This window comes from Varroa destructor, unplaced genomic scaffold (assembly GCF_002443255.2).
Source record: "Varroa destructor unplaced genomic scaffold, Vdes_3.0 BEIS01000005.1, whole genome shotgun sequence".
Classification (NCBI taxonomy): domain Eukaryota; kingdom Metazoa; phylum Arthropoda; class Arachnida; order Mesostigmata; family Varroidae; genus Varroa; species Varroa destructor.
The window spans coordinates 23,725,320-23,739,957 of record NW_019211458.1 but is presented as its reverse complement, the minus strand read 5'-3'; the positions used below and the strand labels follow the sequence as shown (position 1 = coordinate 23,739,957).

General features: G+C 43.3%; 1 protein-coding gene across 8 annotated transcripts in view; it reads left to right on the top strand.

Moving 5' to 3' along the window:
• Positions 1–14,638, top strand: part of LOC111250880 (uncharacterized) — a 95,426-nt gene that overhangs the window by 32,953 nt on the left and 47,835 nt on the right. For 6 of the 8 annotated variants that reach the window (XR_015327848.1, XM_086989367.1, XM_086989370.1 and 3 more), the window contains 5 exons: positions 9,455–10,066; positions 11,102–11,271; positions 11,511–11,637; positions 13,453–13,660; positions 13,932–14,082. Coding sequence is in view for 7 of the 8 variants with exons in the window: in XM_086989367.1 (XP_086845493.1) it covers positions 9,455–10,066; positions 11,102–11,271; positions 11,511–11,637; positions 13,453–13,660; positions 13,932–14,082 (1,268 nt within the window). In the remaining variant the exon portion in view is untranslated. Of the gene's footprint in view, positions 1–7,991; positions 8,091–9,454; positions 10,067–11,101; positions 11,272–11,510; positions 11,638–13,452; positions 13,661–13,931; positions 14,083–14,638 lie in introns of all 8 variants that reach the window. The other 2 variants (XM_086989371.1, XM_022806798.2) reach the window with 2 other exon arrangements.

The window sequence follows — 14,638 nt, the reverse complement described above, 5'->3', positions numbered from 1 at the left end:
TCGTTCAAAGTCAGCTGCTCTTTCTTCGCCTACTTTTTTCCACTTAACAGCAGCATGTTATATTAGAATGATTTCTACTGTTTCTCTTACAGCCAATTCATTTTCTCTCAGCAAACATAAAACATGAGCTTATTATAGTCTTTATTCCACTCATTTGCCCATTAGCGACTGGATGAGTCTATGCCGTGTGCGCCAACTATTGAAGGCATCAGCCGTTATGGTCATTTAAGGCTTCCGCGGAGATCAGACATATTCAGCCATATAATTATCTATTATAAATAGATGGCTTAATTGTCACAATAGCCGTGTCTGTAGAAGTGACAATTTTGTCGGGCGACGGAACGCTGCTGCGCTAAGAATCGTTCTGTCCTCCATCTTCGTCCATATAGCCAACTCCCATAGAGTTGTGTTCGGCCACTGAATGTATATGAGTCGAACTAGTAACTATGTGATATGTAACGTAGTTGAAGCGTGATGCATCATATAGAAGACTGTATTGCAAGGCGATTTAAGCTAGATTGCTTGCTTGGTCCCTATTAAGAACAATTGATCAATAGCTGTCGGTCTTGTTGCTAATGCAATGGACGCGATATTCACATGCATAGACACACACACACACATATATACATATATTTAAAAACAGAGCGAAAAACGCGGGCATAAATACCGCCATAAACACAAAATGCAATAGTAACGAATAGTTCGACCCGATGACCTGGTCGACAAATGAGGATTCTCACCTAATCTGATTGGCAACAGCAATCGCGCAATGACGACACAAATATCCTGTTGTGTCCGATGTCGTCCGATCGTCGCGTGTCTTTTCACAGTTCAAAAACACCAGTTAAGCTATACTGGAATAAAACTATTTGGGTGGATATTGCCACAAATGTCTTCAGACAGACTCACATAACCTATCCTCGCAGCAGCGATATCCGCATCCGGATCGCGAGATTGGTACGCAACCAAGGGATCGTCTGGGTTAACAACTGATGTTTGGCAAACCTCGTTCATCCGAGTGTCATAGCAAAACATTAACTGACCAATTGTAACGTCGTAGGCCGTGTCTGCCGCGAACAGGCCGTTCAAAGTAGCTGGGCAGCATTCGATGTAGGAAGTACGTGAGTATCCGCCCTAGCGACTTATATCAACACATCACGTTATAGAGCATTTGGAAGAGGATTTTACATTATGAAACAATTAATTCGCATTGCTTGTGGTATCATCTCGATAAAACTAGACGATGGAGCGACAAGCTCCTTGGGACAATAATAACTGGCGACCGGATACAGCGCCAAGGACAAAGCCGTTGCTGTTCAAGCTCTATCTAACCTAACCTGATCCTCAAGAGTTCTGTAAACACGCTGTTCTGTAAAAACAGAGAGACCGCATTGTACGTATACGAAGGCAACTAAAAATTACTTAGGTATCGCTTTATTACTATCGGGTAAAACAAGGCTCATTGCCAATCCCAGCATACGTACAAGTTTTACATGCAATCAGCAATGTATCTAGCAGCCCACATTAAATATATGATCGGTACTCGTTCGTTTTAGTGTCTCTAAGCTCCAGGTGTAGTTCAACAAATCGTTGACAATTAGTAGTTTTTTTATTGACTACTGACATACAAATACCGCAGCCGGACAACGTCTAAGGGCACATTATAGGCAATGCTCTGACGTACTCAGATTGGGAGATGTTCTGGCTTGATCCGCTACACCAGCGTCTATCGTTTAGCAACGACGCACGGTATTTTCCGGAACAGGCCACTGATTTAGCCATTCAAATTGGAATTTACCCAGTCTTTTTTTAGAGCAGCAATAATTTCGGTCTGTGTAACCGCTATGAGCCAAATCTATACCAAACTGTCAGCCACTCGCCATCTACGCCTATAACAGTATTGTACATATGCATGTGACGATTCTAACGAGCACCAGGTACGTCTTTGGACTTTGTTTCATGATGTTTAATGGCTACGCCGACGACGCCAGTGATGTTACGACGGCTGAACGCCAACATCAGTGATTGTCTTCACTCGCCAACCCCCTTCGATTAAATCGCGCAGCAGCAGTAACAGTTTCGGTAGTTTATTTCGTATCTGCTTCGTACGCTAGCGAACAGACAGATACGCAAGGACAGAGAGATGTGTGCAGGGAGCTGTATGTAGAGACCAAGCTATGCATTTGAGGTATACAGCTTTGTATGCACGTGCGACGTTAGCACGGGTCTTGATAGATTATAAGAATATTTTTATGAAACGCGTTGCTGCTATTACTGGGGCCGATGCACGGCAACCACGGTAAGCGTTCGTCACGCACGGTCTGTAACAGCCCTCGCCAGCAACATGCCATGCTACATATAATATTATTATAAATAAGTATTAATCGAGCGCACCGGCAATGGCGATCGTGATAAGAAATCTAATTACATTTGAACAAATAGATGAAATATTGGGTGCAGCACTGTTTGTTGTCTGTAAAACCACATTCGCGCGGCTTCGATCTTCGTGCTCCTCTATTGATGCCAAAATGTCTATGGATATCCCTCTATATGCTTCTAGTAGCTTGGGGATTGATTCGTTCTATGTACGGTAACGTTAGAGTTATCCAATTCAGTCAACTTGCTCAAGTGTTGTATGCGATTTATGAGTGACGGTTTCCTAGGCGGGGCATAGGCCTAACACACTGAATTGGCAGCAAGATCGAAATAGACCACAGCTTTTGAACCATAGCAAGTTATGCTTTTGACAATAGCTGAGTCAAAACAAATATCAATTTTAGTTCGTATCGATCTGTGGGGTCGAACGAGCAATACCAGCTAGGAAAAGCGCTGCATCAAACTCCTACCTGCACTGGAGGTAATCGCTAGAATTGGAAGCCTGTAACTTCAGTGTGCGAGCCGTTCTCGCTGTTGGCCACATGTAACAATAGCTGACTACCGAACGTAAATGGGACGAGCGTGTTGACACAAGATTTCGTGCCTTTTGCAGTTCGTGGGGCTTTAGGAAACACGTCTGCGCGTCTTCCAGGCTTAAGCATGGCCTTAAGGGTATTTGAGCGACTCTTGGTTGTACCTAACCAGAACCGCGGTCGCTATCCATTAGCGCAGTTCACTCCGTAGATAATAAATTCAGTCGAAGAACTTGTTCAATGGCCAAATGCAAACGACGCCGGGGGGCGTCATTCCCGTTTGACAAACTGCAGTGTCACCGACTGACGCTTCGAAAACGAGGATCGCACAAACAAATGGTTCTAATGTTTTCTTGCACTATAATTGGCTTCGGTAAGCCGATTGCAGCGGTCATAAGTAAATTACTAATAACAATTAACAATTCAGTGACATCAATCTGCTTCTGTTTATTTTTTTATGTTAACTGGTTGATGAGGGAGGGAAACAATGTATTGCTTTGTTCATATGCGTTTAAAGCAAAGCATCCAAAGGGCTCCAGTTAAAAAGCTACTGATATATCAACTATGCATGAAAAAAGATTTGTAGAATAATCACGACATCTGAATGCAATCCAGCGCTACCCAAAAACAACTAGAAACTGCAAAGTCGTTTTCTAATAAACGCCACTGAGATTGCTCTGAAAGCCCCTAGTTTTCAACAGTACTCGACAATACATGGGATGTACCCTACACATAGTCGAGCTTCTGCTAAAGCGAGTTCAGACGTTATTTCAGGTAGTAGTAGCAACTCGTAGCACGATCGGACGGAACTAGGTTGCTTCGTGAAATTAAAGAGAGAAATTGGTCTAGGCGGGAAAAGTCCGAGCGTCACAAGCAATCTATATAAGATAAACTTTGGTGGCGCTCGTACGTAAAAGTATCAGTCAAACCCTCTCGAAATGTGGTAACGATAACTGTTAACCACGACGTTTTGGTATTTCGCCGTGGCAGTGCCTTGACACTATAGTCTCCCAGTGAGGCGCGACGAGCTCACAGGAGATTTAGATATGGACAGTTACAAATTGGTCCCGACTCTTGGAATACATATATATGTGCGTATGTACATTCCCTTGAAATGTAAGTCTTTCTACATAGAACAGTTGACTCTAGCAGGCTATACAGGAAGGATGGCCCCGATGGGGGTCCCCGACGAAGTTCGCACCATTTTTTTTCTTGGGATCCATTTAGTCAGTCCATCTTCGTTCCATGGCGCGGCAAAGTCGACCCCAATAGAAATGTTTATTTGCTACTTTTACCACAACGCAAGCGCCCGTGACAATTAAACTTGTCACTTGCGCTAGTTAGCGGAGCGTTCTTCCAACTGCCTCCAATACCCCTCTGTTACCAAAGCCCTTTTACGACGGCCGATCAGACCTCTTTTTCAATACTATCGATAGCAACTATCAGAGAAAGAAAATTACAGCTACGGCATGGGAAAGACGCGAAAAAGAGAAGGGGTCACCGTCTAAAGTCAACTGTCAAAATTGTCGAAGGAGCTCGTTTGCCTCCCACTGGCTTAGTTCCTATCAATGGCCGAATGTCCAGGCGGCTCTGGGCAGCTCAACAAGCTTGCTATCATCAAACAGCGAATTTTGTTGAAGTTACTAATGTTTAGCTTATGGGCTTGATATAATGGTTTGCGTGTAGAAAGAAAACGCTACGGTGTTATTCAGGTTAAATTGGTGTTCCATAGAAGATGATTCGAAAGCATTTGGGGAAAATTTTTGCAAGGATGTTGTACTGCTAGTTGTTTGTTATGTTTTTTGTTAGTTTTTAATTAGTTTTAGTTATTAGTTAGGCTGGTATATGATATTAATAAAGAAAATTAGTTCACATCGTGCCACGCTGTCCCTGATTTCAATTTAACCCTGAAAAGCTCACGACCAGGTTCTTCCATCCATCTTCTTCTCGTCCATCTTTTACATATAGAAATTACTCAATAGAAACTATCGTCACATGAATATATACATACATATGCAACAATAGTTGTGACATTTTGGATAACCACTTGAGGCAGTGTTCTATCTTCGGCTTGCTTTAACATTCATTCACATAAATGTCGGCGTTTCTTCTCTCGTTTACCCTAATACACCAGTGTTTTTTTCGCATAGAAAAGCATGCATTTATTATCGATCAATCCAATAGAGAGGCAACGAGAAACTCATATCCCCACAGTTGCTCGTTTGAATAAATAACAACATGCTATATTCTACCCTGCTCGAAGGTGTTAATTATATAGAATTTTTGCTGCGTATCAGCGCAATGTCCTGGTGCGCCTTCGGGTCTGGTTCAGCCTTTTCTCGGATTGCATCCTACTTTAATATCGTCTTCTGAGGTGTCGACCGTGTGTCTAGTCGAATTCCATACTCACTGATGGGAGGTTTCGTTTAAATTTACGTTTATAAATTTTACTCCATCCTAATGTATCTGAAATATAGAACTGCAATCCTACAATGGGCGACCGGCTTGTCGCCGCCGCCACCTTGGTGGCGCTGTTATGCTCATTCTTCTTCGAAGACATTTTTAGGCCGTCAATTAATCATCAAAAGAGAAAATCTAAATGAAACACGCAGTTGACGCTAAATGTTACAATGTCAGCGACAAATTGCAAGTGACTCTCGACCTATGTTGGCGCCGCGTATCCGTACAAGCGAGTACGCGTTGGGTGTCTTTACACCCAATCAAGGGCAATGTGGCACGTGACTCTACATAGTGTAGCTTCGGGAACGTTACTCGTTTCAATCTACTATGTTTTTAAAGCAGATATATAGTATCGCTGATCGTAAAGCTGACCCGTTACAGGGTCCTATATGATCGTATGTGTGAAAAGGCCCTTAATATCATAGACAATAATAGCCAAATGTATTCGTGTCAGGTCCGTAACAGTAACGGTAAAAAGAAAACCGAAAACAAATGGGGTGGATCGGCCATTACTTCTGCCGCTGTCACAATTTATCGTCGTAATATGCAAGCCATACGCGTGCCATTATCTTGTGGCGAAAGTACAATAGAATTCAATTTATTTGGGGTGCCAGCGTACGTTCAGTTGGCCAGGTTAGTCCAACACAAAGTTACACAAACGACTTTCAGCTATTTTCCGATCAACTACAACAATGTGGTACGCGCAACATCCAGTTCTAAGTGATATGTGGCCTGAAGCCTACAACCGTTAGTTGAACATGATCTTTGCTATAATGGAAGTAACGTAGACACGTCCCGCTATCTCAAACTGGGCAATGGCACGCGTAGACCCAAATCAGAACATTGTAGAGCTCTTCAAAGCCAAATCTGCTACAAACTTATTCATCATATGACCAGTATCAAAAAACATCATATGGTCGTCACCTATGAGCTTCTCAGTTTCGGACCGTTTCAGAGAAGCTCTGCACAATAAGAAAGACTGACACCTTTGTGAAGGCAGCGACTCCGTACTGATTTCTTGAGTTCAAGTGGCATAACCTTTTTAAATGGCGTAACGAGTCACGTCAGCCTAAATACTTCCGGCAGTAGGTTGCATTTTAGGCTGTCTCACGCGCAGATAATCGTCACAAATTCAGCTTCGAGGCCTTTATATCCAGGACGACATTGAAGGCGCTCTTTAGCAACGTGTTGTCGGTTGACAGCATCGACACCGTGTGATGTCCATCGTGTTATCCTCCGTTTGTCGTAATGTTTATAGGTCCAAATTAGTCTGAGTCTGTTCGATTTTCTCCTTTCTCTTGAGGTTGAAACAATGGACTGGTGGGCGACACCGCGTCGAATGATGAGCTTCATACTGCTGCTGCTGCTGCTGCTGCAGCCGCCGCCGCATTGATGCTTTCTATCGGCAGCGCTCCTGATACCATGAGCAACGGCTATCATTGTTGCCGTAGCGATAACGGCCGATACTGATGACGAAGTCGCGGCCACGGAAGAGTGGATAATTGGGATGTCAAGCTACTTCAACAACGGGGACAGCATCTCTGCGGTAACGTTTTTCATTTACGATGGCGCCGCATTGCGTACCCTGTCAAAGGCACAACGTCGGTAGTAGCGCCAATTTATCAAAGATATTGCCCACTTCTTATGCTTCTTCTATTGTACACTGTAGATTTGGAGTGAAGGGGTGGTAGGCAGAAGCGGCAGAAGAACCCAGAAGGATAGAGTGTCACCCACCCTCTATCGAAAGTAGTTAGGAAAGCAAATGCTTTAGACCAACTGACAGGTTCACACACATCATAACCTACAGCCGATAATATTTACTTCACGATTATCAGTACCATGGCACTTGGTTGGTTTTTTATTAGCTCTATATTTGGTGTGTTTGCGTCTACCGTCGCTACGTATGATCCCGTTCGTCTCATAAAAAAAAGAAAACAACCGAATTAAAATTGGGAGACGAATTTCGTTACGAATAAAAATAACGAAATAACCATGATGAGAGAATCTTTGTCTACATCTCAATAAAGGAGATTTGATGACTGAACAAAACGTACTTTATATACGAATCTATAAGTTTGGTATTTCCATCTACAACTGGCTTGCAGAATGGATACGCCATTTAGGGTAAAAATACCGTGGACTGAAAGCCCGTTAGATGAAGCAGCCAGATCACTACGCGTTCCTTATTTGCCGATTTTCATTTGACATGAACACAGTTCATAGCCCAATGTTACTAGCGGTCATCGCACCGCTCGTGTACTGCTCATTTTTAAGGCTTACTCATATTGGACCACAATGCGAATCTAACAGGTTTAGAGATATTAGCGATTACGCCTGGATTAGATATATCTCATAGATTATTTGTTTATTACGGATGTGTTGGTTGTGCTAAGCAGTTCAAACAGAGACGACGGCTAATAAAAAATAAAACCCAGGAGCCGATGTATATCCTCCCATTTTAGTTCGTTCTCGACCGTTTTAATGCGGCAAAAACGGAAGGCGGTCAGATCATTCTAACCAGCTACCTTTATTCGTCTCTATTACATGCTTTTTCTTTGTATCTCCTAGAAGATATCCTGACGTTTTCATTAACAACATTAAATTGATTCTTCTACTACGCAGAGGACATGACCGTGAGCCAGGCCCCACGCAACCAAGTTACCTCACTGTCAACACCAGAGTTGAGTGGTATCAACGAAAATAGCCCAAGCCTGAATGATGGTTCGTTTTACATTGACCTGAGCGTAGGTTTGCCATTAAGCATAATACATCAGTTAGCTGTTTTTCCGTCATTATTTCTTTGCCTCGACAACAAATCGAGGTATTATGATATGCAGATGTTCGTGTTACGATCACAGTTCCCATATACGTCGGAACTGGACGTCAAGGATAAAAGACACGCAGATTTCAGGGACCTCGCTTTACCGCGCACAACGGCCATGGTCTCGGCTTTCCTTCTTGAACGTGGTAAGGCAGAATTACGAGAGGCGAACTCTTCCGAGTACGAAACATGAGCTCAGCTTCTTCATGACGTGCATCCATCATTCATTGACCAATACTAAAGCCGATGTAACCGCAACGCTAGCAGCAGTAATAGCCGCCCAGTCTGCACGCAGTTCGAACACCGTCTTTCGAGTCGCTGCAAAATACACATTGAGAGCAATGGCAAGCACGAGCGAACAGACTCCCAGTTGTTGTTTCAAAGTCTGTCTGTCTCGACGCATGCGAAAGCTGCCCTAGACCACGCAAAGCATCAAAACTATCGACGGTCCGACCTACTATAGCGTAGTAGTCATCACTGTGGATAAGGCACCCAAGTTGCGTTGGTTGCTTAAGTCTGTAGCGACAGTTGTTGGCGTCTTCGTCGTTAACGTTGTTGTGATCGTCACAAGCACCAATGCCATTACGAACTGCGACCGCCACGGCTGAGACTCTGTCCCCTCTTCCAGCATGACACACTCTTTCTTTTAAGGCTGTTGAGCGGCGCTCGGGTCGGGCAGGGCCTCGATTAGGCCTTTACCTGCGGCCTGGCCTTCCTGGTGCTAACACCAACACGATGTTTGAATTTTCCTAGTTGCCTGCCGATTAAGTGCGATAGGTTAAGAGCCTACCGAAGGCCCTACGCTGTTCTTGGCTGCAGTGGTGAAAGTTATAGCCCACTCGAATGTTTTATTCTGATATCCCGAAGGAACAGCAACAATAGCACGAGTCGCTCTATCTGTTGGCGAAATTCGCTTGAAAACTGTGAAGACGTTCGGTGTTAGCTATTATCGTGATTTTTGTGTGGATAAACTTGCCGCAGATACCGCAGTTGTGACACCATGTAGAGTCGGAGCAGGGGGTCCGGTAGCCCGAACGGACCGGTTCTCGAGTGAATTGCGCACTCGTTCAACTCACTGCTGATGAACCGTTATCCACTGTCCACGAGCGCCGAGACCTCCTAGTGTTCCAGAACAACTCCCAGTGTGTTCGACCCAACAGCGGGCATCGAGCACTTGTATATATCGTTTTTGGTTGATTTCGGAGGCCTGACAATACAGGCACCGCTAACTAGTTCAATCCTTATATTGTTCGTGTGTTATCAGATCGAGTCAAGCTGTCTTGTTTCGGCTTCCGCTTAGCTATGGGTGCGAGCGGATCGACCCCGCGGCTCCGGCGCAAGAACTCGCCCGGCGAAGGGTCTGATACCAGTTCGCGAAAAAGCAAAAACAGCTCTGACGGTTCCATAAAACCGCTCCAGGAGAAAGATAATGGGAAAACGAAGACGGATGATAGAAAAAGCAAAAAGGAGAACAAACTGAAGAATAAATTCTCGTTCGGTGGCAGTGCCAAAAAATCCGAAGCACCGATAGCTAACATCGACTCAGATTCCGAGGAAGGCGCTCAGTCGTACCTGGAGTCCGATGAGGTGGATTATCACACGCCGCCTCAACCGCGTAAAGACTATTCACTGTCAGCTAAAGAAGTAGGGGGTCAATCAAAGCCAAATGCAATACAGACGAACGTCAGGGAAGGTCTTCGTGAAGAAAAAGAAATTAACTGTGAGCTCATAGACCCACGACGAACAGCACTTAATGATATTAACAAAGATTCGAATAAGGTGAAGGACTTTAACTCAAGCAAGGATCTCACCGGAGCTGCGGCTCTGGTCGAAAAGGCTCTTACGCTTGACAACAACCTTACACGCTTTGCTCGAGGTATTTAACCTACTGCTGTACTCCTATATAATTTAGTTTTGTGGTAGGTAAAGCAAAATCGTCGTAGTAACGGCAAGCTGCTTCCACAGAGAGTTTACTTCAATAGATTGAGCAGTGTTATAATGTTGATGAGTGATTTGGCATACGGTATTAAACTTCATGGTTAGCTGTAACACACGCAGCTTTTACGCAGAAATTACCTCTCTATAAGTTTGCTTTGTACATCACTAATAGACAGAGTACGATTCTGTCCCCTGATATTCGTCTGACGAAAGACTTGCCTTCACAGTAAACAGGACAACACGTCTTACTTATAAATCGAAGTTCTTGTTGCAGCTGATACGCTGTTCCGGATAATTTGGGCAATTAGCAAGCCGTTTCCCGGCTCAGTAAAAGGCCACGTGTTTCTTGCCCTGACATCTTTACAGGACTTGAGTTCGGCACCCGCCTGTAGTTCGATAATTTAGAGTTCATAGTTTGTGGCACAGTGGAAACGTATCACTGCGTATTGGCCATTGGGAATAGATAAATGTTATAGCCTTTCGAATCGAAGGCTATCGAACGCCTTGTCGCCTTCTTAGTGGAAGTCAAGGTCATTTTTGCCGGGGCTATCTGCATCTGCCCACGACGCTGATTTTAGCAAGAAGCCAATACGATTAGTCAGCGTTCTTGCATCTCTGCCGTTCTTGTATTATGACATTTACTTAAGCGTTATGGAAAGTCTATACCGCAGAGTAGCCGTCAACCAGAAACGGTCGAGCTATGTGAAGCAATCAACGAACAGACAAAGAATCAATCATAATTTTATTTACGCTAAAATAGTCGTAGTCAACTGCGGTGGGAACGGCGCCTATGTCTACATAAGAAAGAACAGCTAGCAACGCTGGAGATCTTGAACGTTTCAAGATTTCGAGCGAAACAATTTTTCTGCTAATACTTATAGTTATTATTGTATACACGTATTCTCACTTTAATCATATATTTGCCACCGATGTGGGAGTCTGACGAGTGATATTCTGTCCTGTAACATTCTAGACAAGATCAGCATGCTGGAAGCGACCAAGACGGAGCAGGAGATTGTGATCAACAAACTCCAGACTGAAGTGGTGAAGCTCAAAGAGAAGGTACGACATTTGTGTAAACTTCGCCAGGATTTGCTCGAACAACGCAGCCAGGTCGAGGACCGGGTCCGCTCTGTACAGAGGGTAAATGAAAATTTTTCAACAAATTTAACTCATAGGAACATATAAAACTTGTAGAGAATTTATACTATATATCAATACTGCTATAGAAGCAGAGCTTCTTGTTGAAAGCAATGCTAGTCAGCTGGACCGAATAGATATTTTACGAACATCTACAGTATCTCTCGAATTCTGCTATCAGATGAAAACTTTATAGAGATGATCTACGTGAAGTCTTCGGTATTTTTTCTACTTTTTGCTAGGAGCGAGACCATGATATTAGTACACGCGACAGCAGAATCCGTGAGTTAGAAGACGAACTCGAGCAATACGAATGCAAGATGGAGTATCTCGAGCATACTCAGGTGCATCTGCAGAGAAGTCTCCTTGGTAAGTGAAGGAATTGGCTTTTTTTTTTTTTTTGCTGCGGTTAATATATAATATTGGATGAAAGACGCAACCGACTAAAAACGGGCTTATATCAATTTAATACTATTAAATAGAGTACAATTTTTATATTAGACACAGTACCGTATCGCGTACGCTCTACCGCGAAAACAACTCGTGTATATTATTTACATTATCAATATTTTTACAAACGTTAGCGGCAGGTACTCGACTTTACTTTAGAAGATGACATGATAGGTGCTGTGCAAAATATTCACGATTTATCAGATTCAACGAACCGCTTCTAGTGTTACGCGATTCGTTTTGAGACGATGGTTGACCGCACTAAAAAGCTATTACTCGAACAACAAACGCTTGTAACATCTGTGCTTCCGTTGTAAGCTATGCCGCGTCATGTGTCAGGTTGACCCATCTGAATTTTACCTTGAATTGCTTTATTTAATCGCAGTGTCCATTAGGTACGCTCAGGCCACTTTTAGTCTATTCTCGGTTGTATTTTCCACGCCGCATCGCTAGTGTACCCTTAATTGGGTGCCCTATCGTGCATCACCAAGCACACAAACAAGGACAGAATCAATGGTCAAGACGCTGCGGTGTCCGCGCAAAAAGAGAGAGGCACGCACGGTGCGCTCATAGAAGCGCTGCCTGCCAGTTTAACTACGCCCGATAATACACTGTCGGTGTCACAGTGGTACTCTATGAATGAAAAAGCTAATAGGAAGGGCGTCTGCCGTCTCGCCTTTCATCCAGAGTGTATATGTAGTATATATGAGTACCTAGGTTCACGTGAAGATGGTGTCGAAGGCAGGCAGGCACCCTCACAGATGTGTCGTTGCCACCCTAGCTGCTACTGTCGCCGTTGTTGCTACTGTTGGGCCTGGAACACGGTCAGTAAAGGAATGAAGAAGCGGAAGTGGTCCCTTTCAGGAAGGGGAGCACCGAATCAGATGAAACAGATCGGTCAATCTATTCTTGGTGGCCCTCTCCTCTAGAGCAACGGTGCAGCAGCGAGGAATAGGGCTGCGACGAGCTGATGTTTACGCTGCATAGGTCTTCTCGTGATGTTTTTCTTGCACGCGCGTGCTCTCTGAATCTCTGTCGTCTATCTTCTTGACGTAAACCCGGTACTTATGTTGGTTGCCGATTTTATGTGCTACTCATTGTTATTAAGCAGCTCAGCGTTACAGATAGCAAAAAGCACAGCTAGTATCGACGGATCTAAATAGACCGACCCCATCGCGAAGCTATTGGAAGAAGATCTGTAAGAATAATGTCTGATGAACGCCATTTAACATCAATAGTCGAACGGGAGACCATGATGACGGATAATGATATTAGTAAAGACCATCTTAAATGGGCTATACGACAACATGCTTAAAAAAGTTTTTGCGAGATAGTTCCCACCGAATGGTTGACGTCTTATTCACGCAACAACATGCTACTACGAAATAAATGTAAGGCTTATATTAGGTTTACTCGTATCAGTACACTGATCATGAAGTTGATATGTGGGTTTGACCCGCTTAAGTGTATTAGTTGGTACGTACACAGATTTCTCTATTCAATAAATACAGTAAATAAATAAATAAATGGTGATTCATAAGTGGAAACCTGAAAGCATTAAGAGGATAGACAATCATTAAGAAAATACATTTTTAATGTACATTACATCAATGTAGCGTTGATTTAAAGGACTGTACTGACTCTTGGTGGATGCAGCGTCCTGTCTGAATATCCCTAAAATCAATAATAAATCACCATTAATAAATATCTCAATATACTATGCTGCGTTTCTAGCGTCCGAGAATAAAACACCGAAGCTCCTCGAGGAGCTGCAGAAGATTAGCGCAGATTTGGCCGATTGTAAAAGCGATCTCAAAGAGAAAAATCAGAGGATCCACGAATTGGCTAATTCGGTCATGACAAAAGAGGCAATGATTGAGCGATTACAAAACGACCTCAAAGCCTTCAAGAAAGAGGCTGCCCAGGAGATGGAGAAGCGGTTGTAAGTTTCCCTCGACGCGAGGTTACGTTTCCACTACGGGTTAATTGAGAGCGGATATATGAAAGGCCATTTGCCTACGATTGCTGAAACTTCACGGCCCAGATGTTCACTATAGTGGCAAGTTAGTCATAGTGGTTTGTGGAAATTTAATACAACGATAGCAAAACCATAATGAAATTCACCTGTTACCTAGAAGTCAACAGGTTGCCTTTTCAGAAAACAAATTGTGGACCATTTATTCAAGACGCTAATGTATACGTTTATTTTGCAGCTTGTTGTATACAGAGGAGAAAGAACGTCTCATGAGTCAGTTGCAGGAGGAGACTGAGGAGTACGTAAAAGCGGCCTTCGCCGAGAAGGATTGCCAACTAAGGGAACTCAACGAGGACTGGCAAAATAAATATGACCAGCTCAACGAAAAGGTACTCTACAGATGACTTTGGCATACTGAACTGAATGCTGAAATCAGCCAGCTCTTGTCTTTGATATCAGCTTCACCTATCTCAAATTTTATCGTAATAAAGTTAAGTGGGTCTGTAACAAATGTTGGCCCATTTTGCGAGCTTTTCGTAAACCGTTCGTTTATATTAAATTTTCCTATAAAAGCAACGTTACTATTATTTCACTTGAGTATGTGTGTGTGTGTGTTTGCTGAGTCTATGATGGTGCGAATTAAAAGCACCATCATAGACTTAGCAAAGGTTATCATATCAATACAGCTTGTGGATTCTGTTAGATATACATACAGAGACACACACTTGTGCCTGGTGAGCACAAACGGTCGCTAGTGTTAGGACAAACAAAAAAATTCTAACTCGAATTTTGTAGCTATGTCACCAGACCAGCGGGAAGTCATATACAGTAGAACAATGGCACACTTAGAACGAGAATAGAGAGAGGAGTGACCCAGTAAAAGTAAGCTAGAAAATTTTAATTATGTTACTTATTCTAAGTATATTCATTATTATGATAGCAAAC